The sequence below is a fragment of the Mytilus edulis genome, chromosome 1 (assembly GCF_963676685.1).
Source record: "Mytilus edulis chromosome 1, xbMytEdul2.2, whole genome shotgun sequence".
Taxonomy (NCBI): Eukaryota; Metazoa; Mollusca; class Bivalvia; order Mytilida; family Mytilidae; genus Mytilus; species Mytilus edulis.
In genome coordinates this window covers 25,814,369-25,835,135 of record NC_092344.1, presented here as the reverse complement: position 1 = coordinate 25,835,135, position 20,767 = coordinate 25,814,369, and the positions used below count along the sequence as shown (strand labels likewise).

Sequence of the window (20,767 nt, the reverse complement as noted above, 5' to 3'; positions counted from 1 at the left end):
CGTGTGTCTTCTTTGTTTTCGTCAGAACAATGTCTGTCCCTTTCAGACAAATTCGATTTTGGTTACATGTTAAACAAACGATAATACGAATTTTAGAATTACCTTAACGCAAGTCTGATAAGTCTATCATTAGAAGCACACACAGATGTTTTTTTCCATCGAATGCTGCATTTGTTTTGTTATAGATAATGCATATTTTAAGGTTTTTCTTGTCGTAGAACACACCGAGGGGTGTCAGGATTGATCAAATGAAAGACCGACCGTAGGGAGGTCTTTCTTTGAGCAATCCTGACACCCCGAGGTGTGTTCTACGACAAGAAAAACCTTAAAATATGCATTATCTGACTTATATACCGTCAAAAAAATATTATTTTTTATAAAGATTTGCAAAATTTAGTATCCTATTTTACCGACAACACTAAAGTGGGATATTCCTTTCTAATGCGTTCAGGTGTTTTTACGCCCTACGGCTCATTTAGAATGTGAAATAAAACTCACTAATTAATCTAGATATAAACCTTTTAAAAAATCATTCACAATAAAAATATTACTGTAACTGCATGAAGTAAGACACAAATGTATTGTTACCATCCGATAACGGTGTATGACAAATACAAGACACATTGTAAGTAATTTATTGTACCACTTAGTTTATGGAAAAGGGGGAGGGGTATGTTTTTTTTTCTATTTGTAATGTCATTTCTATCGCGGAAAAGTGGTTATTTTTTTAACAATTTTAATTGAATCGAATGAAAAATTCAGAAAGATTGTCTTTTGAATAGCAATACATTTTATTAACAGATAATCAGGATATAATTATATACCCTCCGCACTCGACCCTTTTCTAAGTTACGTTAGTGTTATTCAATAGAATATAAGATTATCTTATTAGTTGATCATTTGATAGAGTAAAAGGTATACATAAATTTAAAAAAGTTAAGAACTGACACAAAGACTAATACAAATACATGTAGGTCACAGTATGATTTCCTATTCCGCGTTTATCGTCCTGAACTTGCATGAAAAATTTGCCCCTGGACGTTAAGCAAGCAACCAAAAATCAATCAACCTATTCAGTGTGACTCAATAAGATTTTCAAAATCTAACACACGAATATGTTAAATCTGGCTTTTTATTTATGACAGTCTATAGTAAAATTCATCTCACATATATGATAATGTTTCTTTATTGTAACGATAAATTAACAAAACTTCACGTTATTTGTTTCTAAAATTAAAATGTGGGCGATGAAGGTTTCTTTTACATCTATCATCGATTGAACTTTAAAAAATAAATTTCCAAATCGGCAACAAAAAACTATCAGACGAATAAAATTTTGAAGTAAATTATAGATTGCATTTTATCAAGTAAAATAATGACCTCTCACAGGTCATTATTTTTTGCCTTTGAGCATATTTCATTGAAACATGGTATCGTCCGGGTTGATTCTGAAAAAAAATGACCTGTCGTTCTGAAAGAAAATAACTCCATATAGGTATATAAGTGTAACTAATGTTAGCATTTTACAAAGGTTAAGTGTACACGAAGGTACACCTATTCTAATAATTAATGGTTTAATTAAATTGATAAAAAAAATTGAAAACAGTTACTGCATTCCAGCAGATCAAACATACCACTTCATGAAACATGGATATATCCCCGGTTGTCTTTAAACCTTGGGTATGACCAATATGACCAAACTTTTAAAGTTGTTGTTCTAAACATTTTGTACGGTAAAATTTCGTACAGACCGTGTTAACCATGAAGTAGTATTCCTTTAGCCTACGGGCAATGGCTCACGTGATATTTTTGATATGGTTTTTTTTTCGAAATGGATTTATTATTTGCGGATGAAACAATAACATTAGTGTCAAGCTATCTAGCAATTCTCATCTTGCAATTCCCTTTATAGATAGCTTTCCTGCAATTTGTCATCTTGCAAATGCGTTTATGAAAGTATTTGAGCCCGTTTTTCTTTTAAAATCGTAGGGTTTTTTTTCGTAAAAGGAGACTCTATATAGAACATTAAATATTTGTGTATCCAATTACCATATTTCTAACTCGTCTATTTGTTTTTTTTAAATAGCATGTATAATAAAAAGCGGTATCGTTCCAAGAATAGAAAACTATGTTAAGTTAATGGTGTGATTCGTATCAATGGGAAATAAACCCATATTTGCGATTTTTAAACTCACGTTAACGATAAAAAAAATGAAAATTTGATTTAAATTTAATGTTCTCAATGAATACCTCTGATCAAAATTTAATAATTCACATTGGCAATTTTGTAACTTACATTTTTTATATAGTGTTTGTAAGTAAAAAGTGTAAAAGAAACAGAAAAAAGCTTCAATATATACCTTTTGGAATGTATCACATTGGGTTAGTGCTATTCGATAGGTATGTATTAAAAAAGAGTTTATATTCCCTAGCCATAAAGAAATAGTTTGGAAATTATATATCTTTAATTCCTACCTTATATAATTAGACTTTGTTCCAATATTTTTGGCCCTTACGAATGATTACACTAGACATTATTTGCTATTCCGTTGTAGTACTATACAATAAGCAGACTCCATAATCCATAGACATGAAGAACTACCAAGACGGTGGGTTAGAAAAGGGTAACCCGAATGCGTATTTGTTATAGAATTTTTTTTTTTGCGATTTTCCGCCTATTTATAATGCTTTCTCCACAAATTCAAAAGCTTTAATACACATCTATTGGATAGTAATACAATAGAGTCAATCGCCCCTTGCAACAAAGGATTATCGAAACAATGGTTTTCAAGTTGAGTACCTCTAATGCGTATTTTATAGAAATTGACTTTTTCCAAGTTTCACAATTAATTTTTCGGCCTTTAAGAATGTTGATTCCTTGCTATCCAATTATGTGTAGTACATGTAGTAGCCAAAATGAATTTATGAAAGTAGAATCTATAATATCTAGTTATAGAGAACTTCCAAGATAATGGGTTAGAAATGTGTACCCTTAATGCATAGTCTACATAATTTGATAGTCGGTAATAGATGTAAAGATAAGATACGCTCGAGTGTATAAAATTAAGCTTTACATATGGGTTAGAAAATGACAAAATTGATTGAAAACAAGGTAACTTTGTTCTTTAGCTCACCTAGCCCAACGGTACAAGATAGCTTTCCTCGTTACTTGACGTCCGTCTTCCGTTGTCGTCGTCGCCCGTTAACTTTACAAAAATATTCTCCTCTGGAACTATCCGGCCAAATTTAATCATCATCATAATCGTCATTGGGGTATCTTTTTTTCAAAAATGTGTCCGATGACCTGGCCGACTACAAAAGATGACCGCCATGGCGAAACAAAATTCAATGGGGTAAAATGCAGATGTTAACTTATATCTCTGAAACCGACATTAAGAACAAATTTGACTGTTTATCAAGTCAAGATCTATCTCCCCTGGAATTTTCCAACAAATCGGAGACCCCGATGTTGGGTTGCTGCCCCTGACATTTAAGGAACTTTGCAGTTTTGGGTTATAATCTTGCATAGTATTATAGATAGAGATAAACTATAGACAGCAATAATGTTCACCAAAGTAAGATCTACAAATGTGTCAACATGATTAAAATGTTTAATTAACTTCTTAATGAGTTATTTTCCTTTATAGTAATTTTTTTTTTAAATGTAAATTTTTGTAGTCTCAACAAAGTCTTCTCTTCTGAAACAACTGAGACAAATTTTAAAAACTTAGTCACAATCATTATTGGTATATATAATTAAAAAAAATACCGATGACCCTGACCGACAACCATCATGACCAACATGGTTAAAAATAGAAAATTGGGGTAAAATGAATTTATATATATGTATCTGCAAATGTTTGCACCTCATGTTTCTGGTCTAACTTCTTTATCGCAAGTTTATTATTTTCTATTACGTATTAAATTTATATTAAGATCCATTTTGTTACATCTTGTGATCAATTTTATTTGGTAATTGCCAATGGCAGTCAGCAGAGTTAAAGAACATCAGTTGTTCTACCTGTTAGTCAAATGCGTTTTGTTTAAATATACTTTTTCACTTTTTGGGTCTTTTTTAAAATGTTGTTTGTGCTGTATTTAGACCCTTCTACAACGAAATTTGTTTTACATGCACACGTATAAAAATTGCGGTTTTTATCCAACGCAATCATAGGTATGAACGTAGTTTTCAATTTATACTTGTTTATATATTTTCGTTTGGGCTTGTATCATATTTTCCCTCCGATCCATATGATCTGTTCATCCTATATTGACTCTTAACATTCAAGAGTCTATCTTAAATTGAGGGTAAATTATATGGCTTTCCAAATACCGTTTCGATTCCTAACATCACTGAAGAGACATTTATTGTCGAAATCCGGATCTGGTGTACAAAAAAATATATTGACACCTTATGTTTGTGGCATAACATCGTTGCCACAAGTTAATTGTTTTCTGTTTAGTATTAAATTTATATTAAGGTCTATTTTGTTACATCTTGTGATCAATTTTATGTGGCAATCGCCAATGGAAGTCAGCAGGGTTAAAGAACATCAGTTGTTCGACCTGTTAGTCAAATGCGTTTTGTTTAAATATACTTTTTCACTTTTTTGGTGTTTTGGAAAATGTATATATATATGTATATTTTCATTACCTAATTAGTAAAATAAGTAAAAAGTTAACAGTTCCAGGTCAATCGATTTCATCCTTCCATTGGGACTCTTCATGATAACTGATATAGCGTTGTTATGGGCGACTTCGTTAAGGAGGTTTGTCACGTTCCGGCATTGTTCGTAATTAAAAGTTATCGGGATTTAATTTTGATCGGAACGTTGTGATGAAATAACGTTCCATCTCCTTTCGATAGGCTTCATCCCGTCTACATTTAAAAATAGGTATTATTTGAAAATGTTGTTTACCACAAGTGTCAATATGGGCACTAATTGGCGAGTTTATGTATTGTGGGTGTTTTATTTGTTCTTTATTTAAAGATCTAATCAACTCCTTACACCCGTCAATTAAATTCACCATGGAAACAAGTGATACTCAACTACCATTTTTCGATATCCTTATCTTAAATTCAAGCAGACAAATAACAACGGATATTTACTATAAATCCACAGACACCCATCAATACTTAAATGTTCATTCGTGTCATCCGTCCCATACAAAACGAAATATACCTTAATGTATGGCCAGGTGGATTTGTGCTATAGTATCGGACAATAACATTCGAGAAATGGGTGATGTCCCTTTATAGCTCAGGCTTAGTGAGATACCGCTCCAGACAAAAATATAATTTTTATAAAGTTAAACTACATGATGGAACCAGACATTGAAGCATTAGTTACACAAATGTCAAAAGATCTAGAAAACATGCAAGGTATGCAAGAAGAGTTGTTATACTCCGAGGTGGATATTTCAAATCAAAACAAAACATATATGGCGTCATATTACGAGGTACTGTCAAATACAAACACCAACACAAACCAAAACAAAACAGTTGGGGCTGATAATATTACAGATGAATCATATGATCCAAGTGACTATATAAAACCCATATTTCTGACAGATACCGATGTATTTGGTTCTGTTAAACCACCGAGACCCCTATGGCTTACGAACATAGAAATATACAACGCCATTGATGCAAAAATTCCAGCTGAACGGATAAAAGGTATTCAGAGAATCCGTGATATGTGGCGCATTTACATGGATAACGAGATAGACAAACTGTCTCTGTTAGTGACAGGAATGAACTTGAGTGGCAGGCAAGTTGCCCTGCACTCTCAAAATCCCCGAAACCCAGGCAATTTACAACCAGATACCATCAGAATTATAGTGAAAAATGTGCCGATTTTAACTGATGATGGGCTAATACATAGAGCCCTTACTTTACAAGGTTGTGACATACAGATTCTTAATAGAAAACGGTTCAGGGTAAAAGGCAAAATCACTAACTGTCAAACTGGAGACAGAATTATTATTAGTAAGTAAGACAAACCTATAGCCAGAAGTTTACAAAAAGGCAAATACATGGCCATAGTTATACATAGTGGGCAACCTGAACAGTGACGGCAATACAAAACCATGCTATAAATGCTTGCAAGTGGGTCATTTTGTGTATGACTGTCCAAATGATTGGGTGTGTAGAAAATGCAAATTACCAGGCCACACAATTATAGATTGTCCTAATGCATTCCAAGTAGTAGGCAACAAAGAAGAACAAATGGTGACCACTGATGAATCTGTTACAGTAGATGATTCTCAGTCAACTGAACAGGCTGAGAAACTAAACCCAAAGACAAATGTGGCAAACAAACCAAAAGGTAGAAATACAAAAAACAACAGACACTAATTCAAACAATGCAAATAAGACAAATTCTGCAAAACCAGGAAAGGGAAAGGATAGTGTGAATGAGACAAATTCAAGCAATTCTGACAAAGCACAATCATATATAGACAAATTTATGAACACACCACAAAGTCAACGCAGGAATCTGTCTCAGCATCATACCCCACCTACACCCCTATAGAACTTACATGACAGGACTACTGGTAATAATGTCCTCAATGAGGCCAAAGCTTTATATCTGTAGTCATATAGACAATGTAAAATATTTTAATGTAAATATTACAGTACATTTCTGATCTTTCATCTATATATAATATAAAAAAAAATAAAAAAAAAATAAAAAAAAAGCTTTCAATTCTTTAAAAAAGTTAATTTAATGATTGTGAAGTGGACCATTTGTCATAAATGCAACTCATGTGCATGTTTTTATAAATGCAAACTCAAAACCTTTATGCTAACGGCTTTGCTAAGATATAACAATAAATATATAAAGTGTGAGATGTATATGTCAAAAAGAAATATATTACCAACTATTTTTGATTTCAATGAAGTATCTCATGAAATGTATGTATGCACGATGTGCATTATTGCTTTAATATTATTTACAACTATTGTGTTTACTATTGGTCAATCGCTGAAAAAAATCGAACAGCGAATAGTTATTGATATATTTAGCATACTACTTGTATGTTGGTTTTTATCTGCGCTATTTTTAGCGCACGTATACAAATGCTGTGTGCTATTAATAGTAAATGAATGATTGTTGACATTAAGTAAAACACTGAATACAATAATATACAACTTTTCACTGTTTAAAATGTATAAATACTTAGCTCAATGTCAGCGTATTCATCCATACAGATTATACTGTATTTGTAGTTCAACAAAATATATTTTTGAAGCATATTTGAATATAGCGGTACATGTATGAATCCACGAAATGCACTATTGAAGATTCCTTTACACTTCCTAAAAGATACAAGTAATATATCTTGCAAACAGTTTACTTTTGTTGTAAGCATAGCCAACACAATTTTAAAAGCAAACGATGAAGTTGACATACGTTAGTATCCTAAATTTGTTTACATTCTCCATTTCACTTATTCAAATAAAAGTATATACACACATTATGTGAATGAGACACGTATATCAAACAGATATATTCATTCGAATAGTCATTGTAAGGCTGTAACAAATCACACGTGGATGTTGATTATTTCAGTGTCAATTTTATTGTCTATTGATTTTTACAAAACAAGGTAAAATCAGGCCAATAAATTAAATGCCGTAGGTAGCGTGTTTTATTTGCTACCTGTAATTTTAGGTAGCTTGATGTATTGTACTTTTTATGTTCATAGAAATAGAGTGATATACATTGTTAATGTCTATATGATTGTTATAAACATGTGTTTTAATTGTATTGTTTGCAGGCATGGACCGTTTTGTGTGGAAAAAAGACAATTATTTGAAGCTACTTTGAAATGGCATCTAAATTTTTAATAAACTTAAGTTTTTAAATGTAAATGGTACTAAAAAAAAGCTAAAAGAGACAGAGTAATTGAATGGATTAAATGTCAAAATAGTTCCATTTGTTTTTTACAAGAAACTCATTTTGATGAAAACATAGAAACAGAAATAAGAAACAATTCAGAATTTGATATATTTTGCAGTCTCGGAACGACCTCTAGTAGGGGTGTGGCTATTCTCATTAGAAAATCACTGAATTACAAGTTGACAAATAAACATAACGATGAAGATGGACGATTAATTCTTTTAAATGTAGAAATTGATGAAAGCGTTTATACACTAATGTGTATATATGCACCTTATTGTAAAAGTAATAGAAATATATTTTTCAAAAAAGTAAATAATATATTAAAAAAACAAGGGATAGGAATTACAATAATGGGGGAGATTTCAATGATACGATGAAAGCGATAGACAGGAAAATTACTCATTCAGAGGTAAACAATTTCAAATCAGTAAATAGTTTAAAATCTTTAATAAAAATAAATAACTTAACAGACCTTTGGAGATATTCAAATAAAAAAAAAAAACAATATACTTGGCGAAGAAAAGATAAATCTCAGGCAAGTAGAATTGATATGATTCTGATAGGTTCAGATTTCATACCACTAGTAGAATATTGTAAAATTAAACCTGCAGTTATTGATTCTACGGATCATCAAAGTGTTTTTATGAAGTTTAGAACTGTTGCATCAGAAAATGGAAGGGGGTACTGGAAAATAAATAATTCTATATTAGAAGATAATGACTACATACAATTAGTTAAATTAATAAAGAAATGGAAAGCTGCTTTATGGGTAATCCTAATTTAAAAAACCTTGGTTTAGCATGGGATATATTTAAAGAAAAAGAAAAAAAAGTAAGAGAGGCAACTATAGTTTATTGTAAATCTAAAGCAAAATTTACAAGAGAAAACTTGCGAACTCTTGAAAAAAAATTACAAATAAAATTGAAAAATAGAGATGAACAAGAATCTGAGAATAACGTTTTAGATAAAGATATTGAAGAACTTGAAAACAATATTGCCAAAATTTATGAACAAAAAGCTAAAGGGGCTCAAATAAGATCACGAGAGAAATTAGTTGAATTTGGGGGAAAAAATAACTCGTACCTTTTAGGTTTAGAAAAACAGAGACAGGTAAAAAAAGTCAATCAATACATTAAAAGGGGAAAATGGTGAGATTTTAACGGATCAAAGTGATATACTTTGTAGTATTAGAGAATGCTATAAAAAGTTATACTCGACGCAAAGCCCTGATAAAACATCAAGCGACAAATATATATTTGAGACAAAACTCGATAAAGAAATGGATAAAAATGATAAATCACTCTGCGATAGGGATATTACAGTAGAAGAATGCTCAGATGCTATTTATAAAATGAAACTTAATAAATCCCAAGGATTAGACGGTTTAACCATTGAATTTTATGGAAAATTTTGGGATAACTTAAAGTTCATAGTAGTAAACATTCTTAATATTGGATATAAAGATCAAACACTTACATATTCACAGCGTACAAGTGTATTAATGCTTTTATTAAAAAAAGTTATCAATTATCACTAGATAATTACCGTCCTATTTCTCTTTTTAATATTGACATGAAACTTCTATCGTACGCTCTAGCACAACGATTGAAAACCATCTTACCAAAACTTATTAAAGAAGATCAGACTGGATATGTTAAAAATAGATTTATTGGTTTTAATCTTAGACAGATACATGATATTAATGATGTTACTGATTTATACAAAATTGAGGGGGCTATAGTCTTTGTTGATTTATTAAAGCGTTTGAATGGAATTTTATGTTTTCAGTTTTTAAACATTTTGGATTTCGTGAATCTTTTATAACATGGGTTAAGACTTTATATAGCGATATTCAAACATGTGTAATGAATAATGGTTGGTCAAGGATGTCCTTTATCTGCGTTATTATTTGTTTTATCTGTGAAAATTATGGCTTCAAGATTAAGAAGCAATACTGATTTTAAAGGTATCAGAGTCTAATTAGATTGCAAAAACCATACTATAAAAATTTTGCATCTGGCAGATGAAACTACTTTATTTTGTTGTTCTAAATATGATGTTCATGTAGCTATGAATAAAATTGAAATTTTTTGTTCTTATTCAGGACTGAAATTAAACAGAAACAAAACAGAGGGATTATGGGTGGGAAAGCTTAAATTTTGTAAAGACAAAATTGAGGGAATCAACTGGAGCAATGGACTAGTTAAAACTCTTGGCATTTACTTTGGGCATTGTAGAGAGGAATGTGAAAAACTAAATTGGGAAAATAAGATTGAAAAGATGAATAAATTATTTTGTTCTTGGCAAAAAGAAATCTTACTATTTTTGGAAAATTTTAATAATTAAAACATTAATTGTGCCCATTTTACTTTTGTGTTATCTGCTTGCAAAGTTTCAGAGAAATTTTTAAAAGAAATAGAAAACAGTTGTTTTAAATTTGTTTGGGATAATAAACCAGATAAGGTAAAAAGAAATTCAATTATTGGTCCATATGAAAAGGGGGATTGGATATGATAGAAGTTATTTCACTGCTTTAAAAGCTATGTGGGTAAAAAGACTAGTAAATGATTGTGAAGGATGGTGGACAATTATACCTCAACACTATTTTTATAATTTTGGGTCAAACTGGTTAGTGTTTCAAATTAACAGTGGGAATAAGACAGACGAAAGCATTGAAAACATCCCAGATTTTTATAAAGATATTAATAAATGTTGGAAATTTAACTTGTGGAGGTCTAACAAAAAAAACAGAAACATTTACAGATATAAGAAAACAAATATTATGGAAAAATTTGAAAATAAAGCTATATTTTTTTTTAAAATGGATTAAAAGCGGTCTTGTTTATGTAAATGATATCATATATGAAAAAGGCTGTAATTCTCAAGACATCATTTTAAATAAACTAAAAAATAAATCAAACTGGATAGCTGAAATTAATTTAGTAAAGAAATGTATACCAAAAAGACTGGGCAGCAATTTTAAAATCGGAAAATTCTATAAAAAGTATTGTTAATATAAATAAAAAACAATTCATATTGGATGGTTTACCTATAAAATTAGAAGCATTAACAAATAAACTTTTATATAAGTCTCTGATAAATGAAAAAAATTGAACCAGCTATAGGACCCAATAAATGGTTACGTATATTTGATATAGATGATGTATTATATCAAAACTATCTATATAGATTTTTATTCAGATATTTAAAAGAAAATAAGCTTAAAATGTTTAGATGGAAATTACTACAACATATTCTACCTACAAATAAACTTTTATGCAGGTGGAAAATTGTTAACAATAGTTCTTGTAATTTTTGTACTTGTGTTCACAAGAAGCAGATTATGATCACTTCTTAATACTGAGTTCGTATTTAAAACTTTTTTGGAATAAAATAAATTACATTTTAAAGAACAGTAAAATAACTTTTAAGATAAAACTAAGACACTTAGTATTTGGATATAAAACTTCTAAAGAAGAATATTTTGACTTAAACTATTTTTTAACAATTGTGGGTTTTTTAATTTACAAAGCCTACTACATATCTGATCAAAAAACAAAAAATGTCAACGTTTTCTCAATTTTTCTTAACGAGTTCAATAGAAGAGTATGTTTGAAAATTAAAAGTAATGTTTTAGCAACTATAAGAATCATATTAAGTTATTAAGTGATATTATTTAATCTATATATGATGTAAACAATGTAATATGTATTTTACAACTTATCACTACCCTGAGTGATTCGTGGATTGTAACCGGGAACATCAGGGGGAGCTTGGACTCCTGAATGATATTATAACAAGCCAATATTTGAAATAAATATTTATTCATGTTGTTAAAAAAACAAAAACATTCGAGAAGTACGTTTGAAGGAATTAAAAGGCTATTTGACACAACAGTTAAACCCAGAGGGTCTGATCGAAAGTGGAATACGAAAATCAAAACTACTGACACTTCAAGAATTACGAACCCCGAAAGTAAAAGACACCGATGAAAACTTCAAGAAAATACCGTTCGTCAGTACACATGACCCGTATCTATCGAACGTTTTTAATACAATGCAATCAAACCTTCCGATTCTACATGAGAGTAAAACTATGAAAAAATTTATACCGGAAGGAAACTTGATCTACAGCCAAAGACAACCTAAATTTTTTAAGAAACACTTAACCAGAGCTCGATTCGAATAAAGTCTTGCGGAAATTCAAGATGTGGTGTTTGCGGTAAGAGATAAAATATTTGGAAACGGGCAAAATAAAAAAACATTTAAAGATGGTAGAAAATTTCATGTGAACGCCAATATGACTTGTAAGACAACAAACCTTATTTACTGCGTCACGTGTCCTGGTTGTCATGAAACTCATATTGGACAGACCGGAAATAGCCTCTGTGAACGGGTGCGAGTTCATAAAGAACAAATAAAACACCTACGATACAGAAACATTAGTGCCCATCTTGACACTTGTGGTAAAAAACATCGTCAAAATAATACCTATTTTTAAATGTAGACGGGATGAAGCCTATCGAAAGGAGATGGAACGTTATTTCATCACAACGTTCCGAACAAAATTAAACCCGAGAACCCGAGAAACGACTCGGCCATAACGACGCTATATCAGTTATCCTGAAGAGTCCCAATGGAAGGATGAAATCGATTAAGCTGGAACTGTTAAAATGTAACTTGTTACTTATTTTACTATTTCATTTATGAATATATATATCTACACATGTGAAAATTGTTTGTTACGCCTAAAGGTTTATATATATATATATATATGTATACAACTCGTCTAAACATCAGCCCAACAATGTTAGATCTGTAAATTTGCTTTCGCAAGTTTTGTGTTCTTCCCTCGCCGGGATTCGAACTCATGCTTTGAGATATCGTGACACCAAATCGCCTGCACTGTAACCGGCGCGCTAGTCCACACGAACACCTTGGCTTCAAAATGAAGATTTCGGTGGCCGGATGTTACTTTTCCACGTCAGTTTTAATCTAGCGTCGTATTACAGTAAATGATATATAAGGCATGAATATGTTATTTATACAGATCAGCTCAATTATCTATAGTAAAGGATCGTACAAAAATAATGTCAGATACAGTCACAGAAATAATTATATTTATAAGTGCATCTGAACCAGTGACATCTCTACAACAGATTTATCCATCGGATCGCCAGCAGTGATGGTGATACATGGCTGTGTACATTCTGTATATACAACTCGTCTAAACATCAACCCAACAATGTTAGATCTGTAAATTTGCTTTCGCAAATTTTTTGTTCTTCCCTCGCCGTGATTCGAACTCATGCTACTGAGATAGCGTGACACCAAATAGCCTGCACTGTTACCGGCGTGCTAGACCACACGACCACCTGTTCTTCAAAATTAAGCGTTCGGTGGCTGGGTGTTACCTATATATCTGAAACTTAGGCATTTAAAGCAAGTTTGAAAATAGGTAAACATGTTCAACATGTTTAGACCTATATGTCCTGAAATTTTCAAACAATCAGAAATACCATTGTTGGGCTGCTGTCCCTGAATTTGTAATTTAAGGGAGAGTTTAAGTTTTTTGTTATTATTTTGAATATAATTATAGATAGAGATAAACTGTAAACAGCAATGATGTTCAGCATAGTAAGATCGAAAAGTAAGTCAATAGAATTTTTTTTTTAAATCGTACATTTTTGTAAATTTGTACACGTCCGCTCCTCTGGCACAGCTGTGACAAATTTAACCAAAATTGGCCTCAATCATCATTAGGGTATCTAGTTTTAAAACTTGTGCCTGATGATCCTGCCTGCCACCAACAAGACAAACATGTATGAAAAAAGAACAAGGGTGTAAAATGCAGATGTTGGCTTATGTCAGAGATATATATGACGCGGAATTAGGGTGATAAACATCGAATGCTATTATAATTCAGCATATACATCAATGATTTTAGCATATGCTAAACTAATTTTAGCTTATGCAAAGATGAATTCAGCTTATGCTGAAATGAATTTAGCTTAGGCTAAAATTAATTTAGCGTATGCTTAAATCATGTATGCATATACTGAATTATAATATAGCATATGCTAAAATGATTTCAGCATATGCTAAATACGATAGTTATGACCCTAATTCCGCGTCATATATATCTCTGACACTAACGCAAAAGTATAATGGCTACATTACTTCATGCATAAATAGTAAATAAAAAAAGCAGGCGAGCAACACAGGCTCCTTGGAGCTTCTAGTTTTATGTTGCTAGGAATTCATCTTTGATATAGAATTATTTGTCTTTTTTATGTTCCAGTCGTCTTTGATGATCATATGAATCACTACACCGTTACTTTAATTATCACGACTGTATTGATCATAATTTCAATGTTCACGATCTTCACTATATCGGTCAAGTGATAATGATCGTATTACTCTGTCATGATCATAAGAACTTGGCTTCCTATAACGTTCATAAAATCAGATTGACCGTGAACATTTCATCTTTCAGTCAAAAATATGAAAAGAGAAATCGCAAAAAAAAATAGTTCGAAGTAGTCGGTTTTACATATGAAACATTAATCAAAACCGACATTCCACATTTTTAAGTCTTTAGTAAGGATAAGTAAAAATCAAATGTTGGTAAAATTGTCGCAAATACGAATTATATAACAGGCTTATATTTATTAGAATCGTTTATAAAAACATTTCTTTAAAAGCTACTGGTTACAAAACCGTAAATGTGAGATATTAAATACAAAAAGAAGTTGTATTATCTGTATAACTCAACAAATTTAATTTTACATAAAACATGTAAGTTTAAATGGGTCCAAACGTCCCAAATGTGGGTTAAAGATGCGTTAATACGAATAACAACCGTACTAGATATATATAAAGTTATTTGAATCGTCAACACAATTTCTCTCGAAAAAATGCTGTTTATGAAACCGTTAACGCGAGTTACAGAAAGTCAAAAAGAGAGTAATAAATTTAATACATTAATAAGTCGTTCATATGAGTTGACACACCATAAATGATGGTTTAATAGGAACATATGCGAATAACATCATAATCTTAACATATAATACCTCATTTGAATCGTCTTCTTGATTTCTGTTTCTGTATATGCTCCCAAAAAAAAATATGAGTTAGAATCTGTTAATTGGATATAAACATCCTTGATTGTCTTTTTAGTCTCTCTAAAAGAAATTTTAAAATCATAAAACAGCTGCTTAAATTGATTTCCAAACGCAATTGCAGGGTGACGAATTGCCAAAAAAACATTTTTTTATAAGGAGAATTGCAGGATAATAATTACTGGATAGTTTACACTAGTGACCTAAACACTATTTTTAAGTATAATCACATCACTCTTGTTTGTATATTTTAGGACCAGTACGAATATTGTTACAGGTGTATCAGAGTGCTACTTGAAGAAGAATCACTGTATGCAAATGTTAAGTCAGCTTCAAATATATCGTAGTTGTGTTATGTATTTAATTATGAATAGTCGATTTGCGTGTGGTTATTCCTGCCACAGTAGTGTGTCTTTAATATCATGAAAAATTAAACGTTTATACGCAAAAATATCCTAATAAAATCAATGCGGTTTGAAAATCAATGTTTAATTTTTTTTGTCTGAATTTCAATATTCCTTTTCAAAGAGGGACGAATGACACCATAGGGATAGTCAAACTCATAAATCGAAAACAAACTAATAACGCCATGGCTAAAAATGAAAAAGACAGACAGAAAAACAATAGTACACACTACACAAAATTGAAATTCTAAAATTAGTATAAATCACAACATCAAACAGATATAAAAAAAAAACATTTTCTGTCGCACTATTCCAAACCATGTTTACGATGTAAAGCATCTTTTTTTTTTAAACTAAAACAGCTGTTGGAGTTCGCTATTAAATGAATTTCTAAGATAAACAATGATTCCTGAGCAAAATACACATTTTGAATAAAAACGAATGTCAGTTTATTCTATTACGTTTTTTCGTTCTCAGCCTGACAATATTTAAACATCAGCTCCATATTGGTAAGGACACAAAATAAGGAATAACGAACTTATTTGGGGTATTACATTTTTCAACACATCGTATCATTATTAACAATTATCTATTGAAACTACATTTATTATATTTAACAATACTGCAACAATTATATCTGATAGAATCGGTCAACGAAGGGACTACTATAAATTATCAAGGTGTTTATAAATCGAACTTTTTGATTTTGCTTTTTTTTTTTCATTGTCATTCTCGAAATGACACTAGATATATCTTTTTTTAATATTTGAAATTGAAAATGAATTTTATGTTAGGAAACGAATAATTCTTTCAACTGTCAAGTTCGTTCGGCCATAATGACCATAAACAATAAAGTTTTATTTTATAATTAAATGTTTATGTTCTTCTTATAATGTATTTTGTATTACCTAAAATGAATAGGAAACGTATTTGGATTACACAAGCTACATCACTGTCAAATACATGTGCATTGAAGACACACTTGTTTATCGAATAGCACTTGAAAATTTGAATTCTTGATAATTTAAAAGGTATCAGAAACAATAAGGATTAAACATACAAGAATTGATAATTTTAAGGAATACTTTAATATGTTTTATGTCTTATCATATAAGAAAGAATAAAATAAAACCATTCGGTGCATGCTATATAACCGCATAGAGGGTTATTTCAAAAAGTGCACCAAATTTGTTATGTTATTTCGAAAAGACAGAACAAATATTAGTCATCCCTTATAATTATTAATTCAATGTTTAGCCGGAATAAATCGTGAAAAAACTATGATGACGTCACGGTCACATAACAACATTATGTCTGTGTGCTGAAAGACAACACACTGTCAGCCAATCAGAAGTTGCGACAAATCCAAAATTAAATTATATGTATTAAGTTTGTATTTTGTACGATCCATGAATATATGATTATTTAATATATAGTTTTTGAATTTGCTACTTTTAGACGTTCTCATTGTTTAGTGTGTTATTATGTTGTGCTGTTTCAGCAGTCACAGTTTGTCTTATGTGAGACAATGGTCGATTTCCTGCCATTAACCAATAATAAAGTGGTATCCTGTGGCTGTTGTTTGTTTTTCTTAATTTTCCCTTGTTATGATATATCAGGTTCTTTGCCTTCGATGTTGCATTGTTTTACGTTTTTGTCTTGTACGGGCCTAGTATAGTTTTTTTTTTATGGTATCCATATACACATATGAAGTGCATAGAATATGAAGTACAGGTTTATGGTGTTTAACAAGTTAAACAATTTTCTTGAAATGGTATGGAGTGCTTACACATCAATCACATAAAAAATCTGGAGTTAAATAAAAAAAAAAAAAGAAATATTGATCGGTCTTGAATAAACATACTGTATTTCAGCCGGATTCATTAAATCAGCTTTGTTTCATATGTATATCCAGCCATCAGCCCTTAAATCACATTGTAAGGTAGCCATTCAGATTTGCGACAGTGTTAGCAAGGTTCTAGAAAAATCTAATAAATTCAATAGCAAAAAACTCTGGTGCCAAGCAAAAAGGATAATCTGGTTTCCGTCTGACCTCTCTTTAGTGGGTACTTAATACTATCGTTTCAAAATAGGAACCACATGTTTTCCCAAAATTTTAGGCAATGGTTGTTCAGTCGATCCATTTAGTCCCTGTATAAAGATATTTATCTGTAAATGGAACATGCTTTACATAACTTCCTATTCTTTACGCAAACAAATACAAATAAAATGACGAGTATTGCGTATCTTCCTGATAGCTACTATTCACTATTGAAAACAGTTCTCACTGAACAAACATTTTATTGCAATTTCTTACAAATTCCTCATTATTGACATTGACAGTTTTCAGTAAGAAAGTGAACCAGCATCACGAAATGGTATCAGTGTGCTCTAGGTTCATTTAGAATCGCACATATATTACAACACGATGTACTACATGATATTGCACAACTCTTGTAAAACCACAACCTTTTTTGCAAACGAAACAAGGTTTTAAAATGTTTCTGCAATTAACTCCCATAAGTATGGATGGATCAGATCAAATCGTACTTTGTGAAGACGACAAAAACCTCTTTTAAACAAAAGTATCTGACACTGGCATTATCGTGATGTTTGTTTGTTTCATTGACATCAGTTTCTATGCGTTTGGACGACGTGTTTTAAACACGGATTTGCAGTCTCTGATCAATGTGTGTTCCTCTTCTTGCCAACGTGTCTCTTTATTCATATGAGGCTGAAGTAAGCGAGTGACACCCATACAATTTATATGCCCACCGGATCTCAGTGTGTTTGAATGCAGAGTGATAAAAATATGTAAACAAGTCTGAAAATTACTCCCTACCGTGTTAAAATTAGATTTTTATGCTGACAAGTGTTTCTTTGTCCCTCAGCGGGATTTGAACTCACACCTTTAATACACTACAGCACCACTCGCTTATCCTCCTGTCCAACGCTCTTGATCACTCGACCACATCCGCTATTTGAAAATATACCTTCAATACAGTTGTGTCCGGTAATTCCGCTCGTCCGGTTATTCTACCCGTCCAATCACTCCGCCCTTTACATCCGTGTGCGTTTCTTCCGAAAAAATTTCATCTTCTATAGTATTTTTACTTTAATGTAAACCATTTGCCTAAGTAAGTTCTAAGTCAAAAGGAGATAATTCAATATAAAAAGCTATGGAAAGCCAAAATAACAAAAATATTTAAAGATTTTAAAAATCCTGTTTCTTTAAGAAATATGTATGTGAAAGTTGACACAAGCTTTGTTTTTTTTTGGGGGTGGGGGTATTCGATTCTAGAGAATGAAAATAAAATATATTGACTCTGAAATAAAAAAGAATGGGTTATATATTTAATCCACAAAATACTGTACAGACTTCAAACTTATTGTCAAGGATGATTGGCATTTCAGAATACTGAAAAATATTTTTTTTTATGAAAATACTATTATCTTTGCTATTGACATTATTTTTTTTGATAATCATAATTTTTTACTTTTCTATATTTTCTGATCTGAACTTTTTTTTTACATTTTTGGTTTATTTTTTTTTTAACCTATTTCTTTATCATATTAAATTGATATTTTTTTATTTTGTTCATCTATAGTTCTTTTCTTAGTGGTCCCTTAATAAAACATCAATTCTTCACGTTCTAGTTTGATAATAGGTCCTCCATACATGTTTACTACGCAAAGGAGGACTTACCGGACAACAACACTTCCAAGAAAACTGTTGACCTATTTGTCTGATTGATTTTCAAATTATTTCAGATATATATTTGTGGAAATAAGATAATATCAAAACATTGAGTTTTCAGTGAATAGAATTAAATAGAATTTCATGTAATTTTTACATAATAAGGAAAAAATATAAACGCTCAAAAGTGGACGGAGTTACCGGACTGCATCGTAGTAGTAGTGTTATCTTTTCACGAAAGACGGAACTAGAGATAGACTAAAGACATGTGTCCTCATTAATTCATTTTATCCTGCAAGTGGGTGTCTTACTATACAGATACAGCCCTATAGATATCGCTAAGCTGTATATATATACTATACACATATCGCTTTAAAGCTCCACCCACTGTCGGACTACTTTTGTGTATTGCTGTTGACGAGTTTTGTATGAACCTGCGGGCTTCAGAATGTGTATTGCAGTGGCATTCCAATGCCGTATTGTTTGACCTTATTGCGAATAAACGATTATTTGTATAGTACGTTCTGTTTGTTTTCAAACATTTCTTTAGAGCAATAAGAATTAAACAAATTTTCTGATAACAGACCACATAAACAGCAGTATTTTCTACGACGACAATCATCGAATTCAAAACTTGAATGTAAATGATTGTGTAACAAAATCAATCTTGTCAATTTCAGCATGCATGTTTTAAAGTGAATTTCAAGTTCAGTTCAAAATTCTGAAGCGTAGGGCAACTCGTGAACTTCTGTTTCAAATTGGAGAATGTTTAATTGGACAATGTTTTGTTATTTGTTTTTACTGTTGAAATTAGTTTTTATGTTAAAATAGATAATTATTCATCTTGAGCGATGTATTTATATTGACCATTCGAGATTTTTTTTCTTTCGAATCCGTCTTCAGCTAAATGTGTGATTTTAATATTCCCACGCGAGCTTCAACGGATTTTATATCGACAATAAATGCATAAAATGTTAGTTTTTATGTCTTTCTAAGCACAAACAACATACAGAATTAAATTCAGGATAAAGACAATAACCGTTTAGTGTCTTTAATTATCAGCTGCATTTGTACTCGGCTCGAAACAGGAATTATAGCTCGCTAAAGCTTGCATTACAACTGTTTCTTAGCCTCGTACAAATATAGCTGATATTTAAAGACACTAAACAGTTATGGTCTATGTTCAACCTATGACATGTACATGTAGGAGCAATGTAACCATTACATTATTCAATTAACCTATCATTAACATTTATCAAACAAGAAATGAATTTATTTTCTTAAAACAGAAATTGCCTGTTATTTAAATCATGATAAACATATGCGGAATTATTCAAACCAAAAGGGAGAGTAGCATAACAAAAATAAAGACCTCTCCACTGAAACCTTTATAACGTTTTACTTGAGAATGTCACAAAACATTATCACTCCCTGATAAGCTTTTTGTTAAATTGATCTAGAGACGTCCACTAATGTATCTTAATTAAATGGGATATCTTTAATAAAACAGTTTAGATACATAATAATAATGCACAATCAAGGTTTCAATGGTTCTATAGTAATAGTGACACAATGTGAGGGGACTTTACTTCATCCGATTTTCCTAGTATAGATATAGTACCAGAATGTATCCTTA

General features: G+C 31.1%; 1 protein-coding gene and 1 long non-coding RNA gene across 2 annotated transcripts in view; one reads left to right on the top strand and one right to left on the bottom strand.

Annotated features, from left to right (window-relative positions):
• The window catches only part of LOC139528679 (receptor-type tyrosine-protein phosphatase mu-like), a 154,172-nt gene extending 138,661 nt beyond the window's left edge, over positions 1-15,511 (top strand). Inside the window, exon 30 of the mRNA XM_071324801.1 lies at positions 15,285-15,511. Coding sequence (XP_071180902.1) covers positions 15,285-15,377 — 93 coding nt within the window. The 3' untranslated portion in view covers positions 15,378-15,511. The remainder of the gene's footprint in view (positions 1-15,284) is intronic.
• The window catches only part of LOC139528698 (uncharacterized), a 493,302-nt gene that overhangs the window by 443,572 nt on the left and 28,963 nt on the right, over positions 1-20,767 (bottom strand). The gene's annotated exons all lie outside the window — the stretch shown is intronic.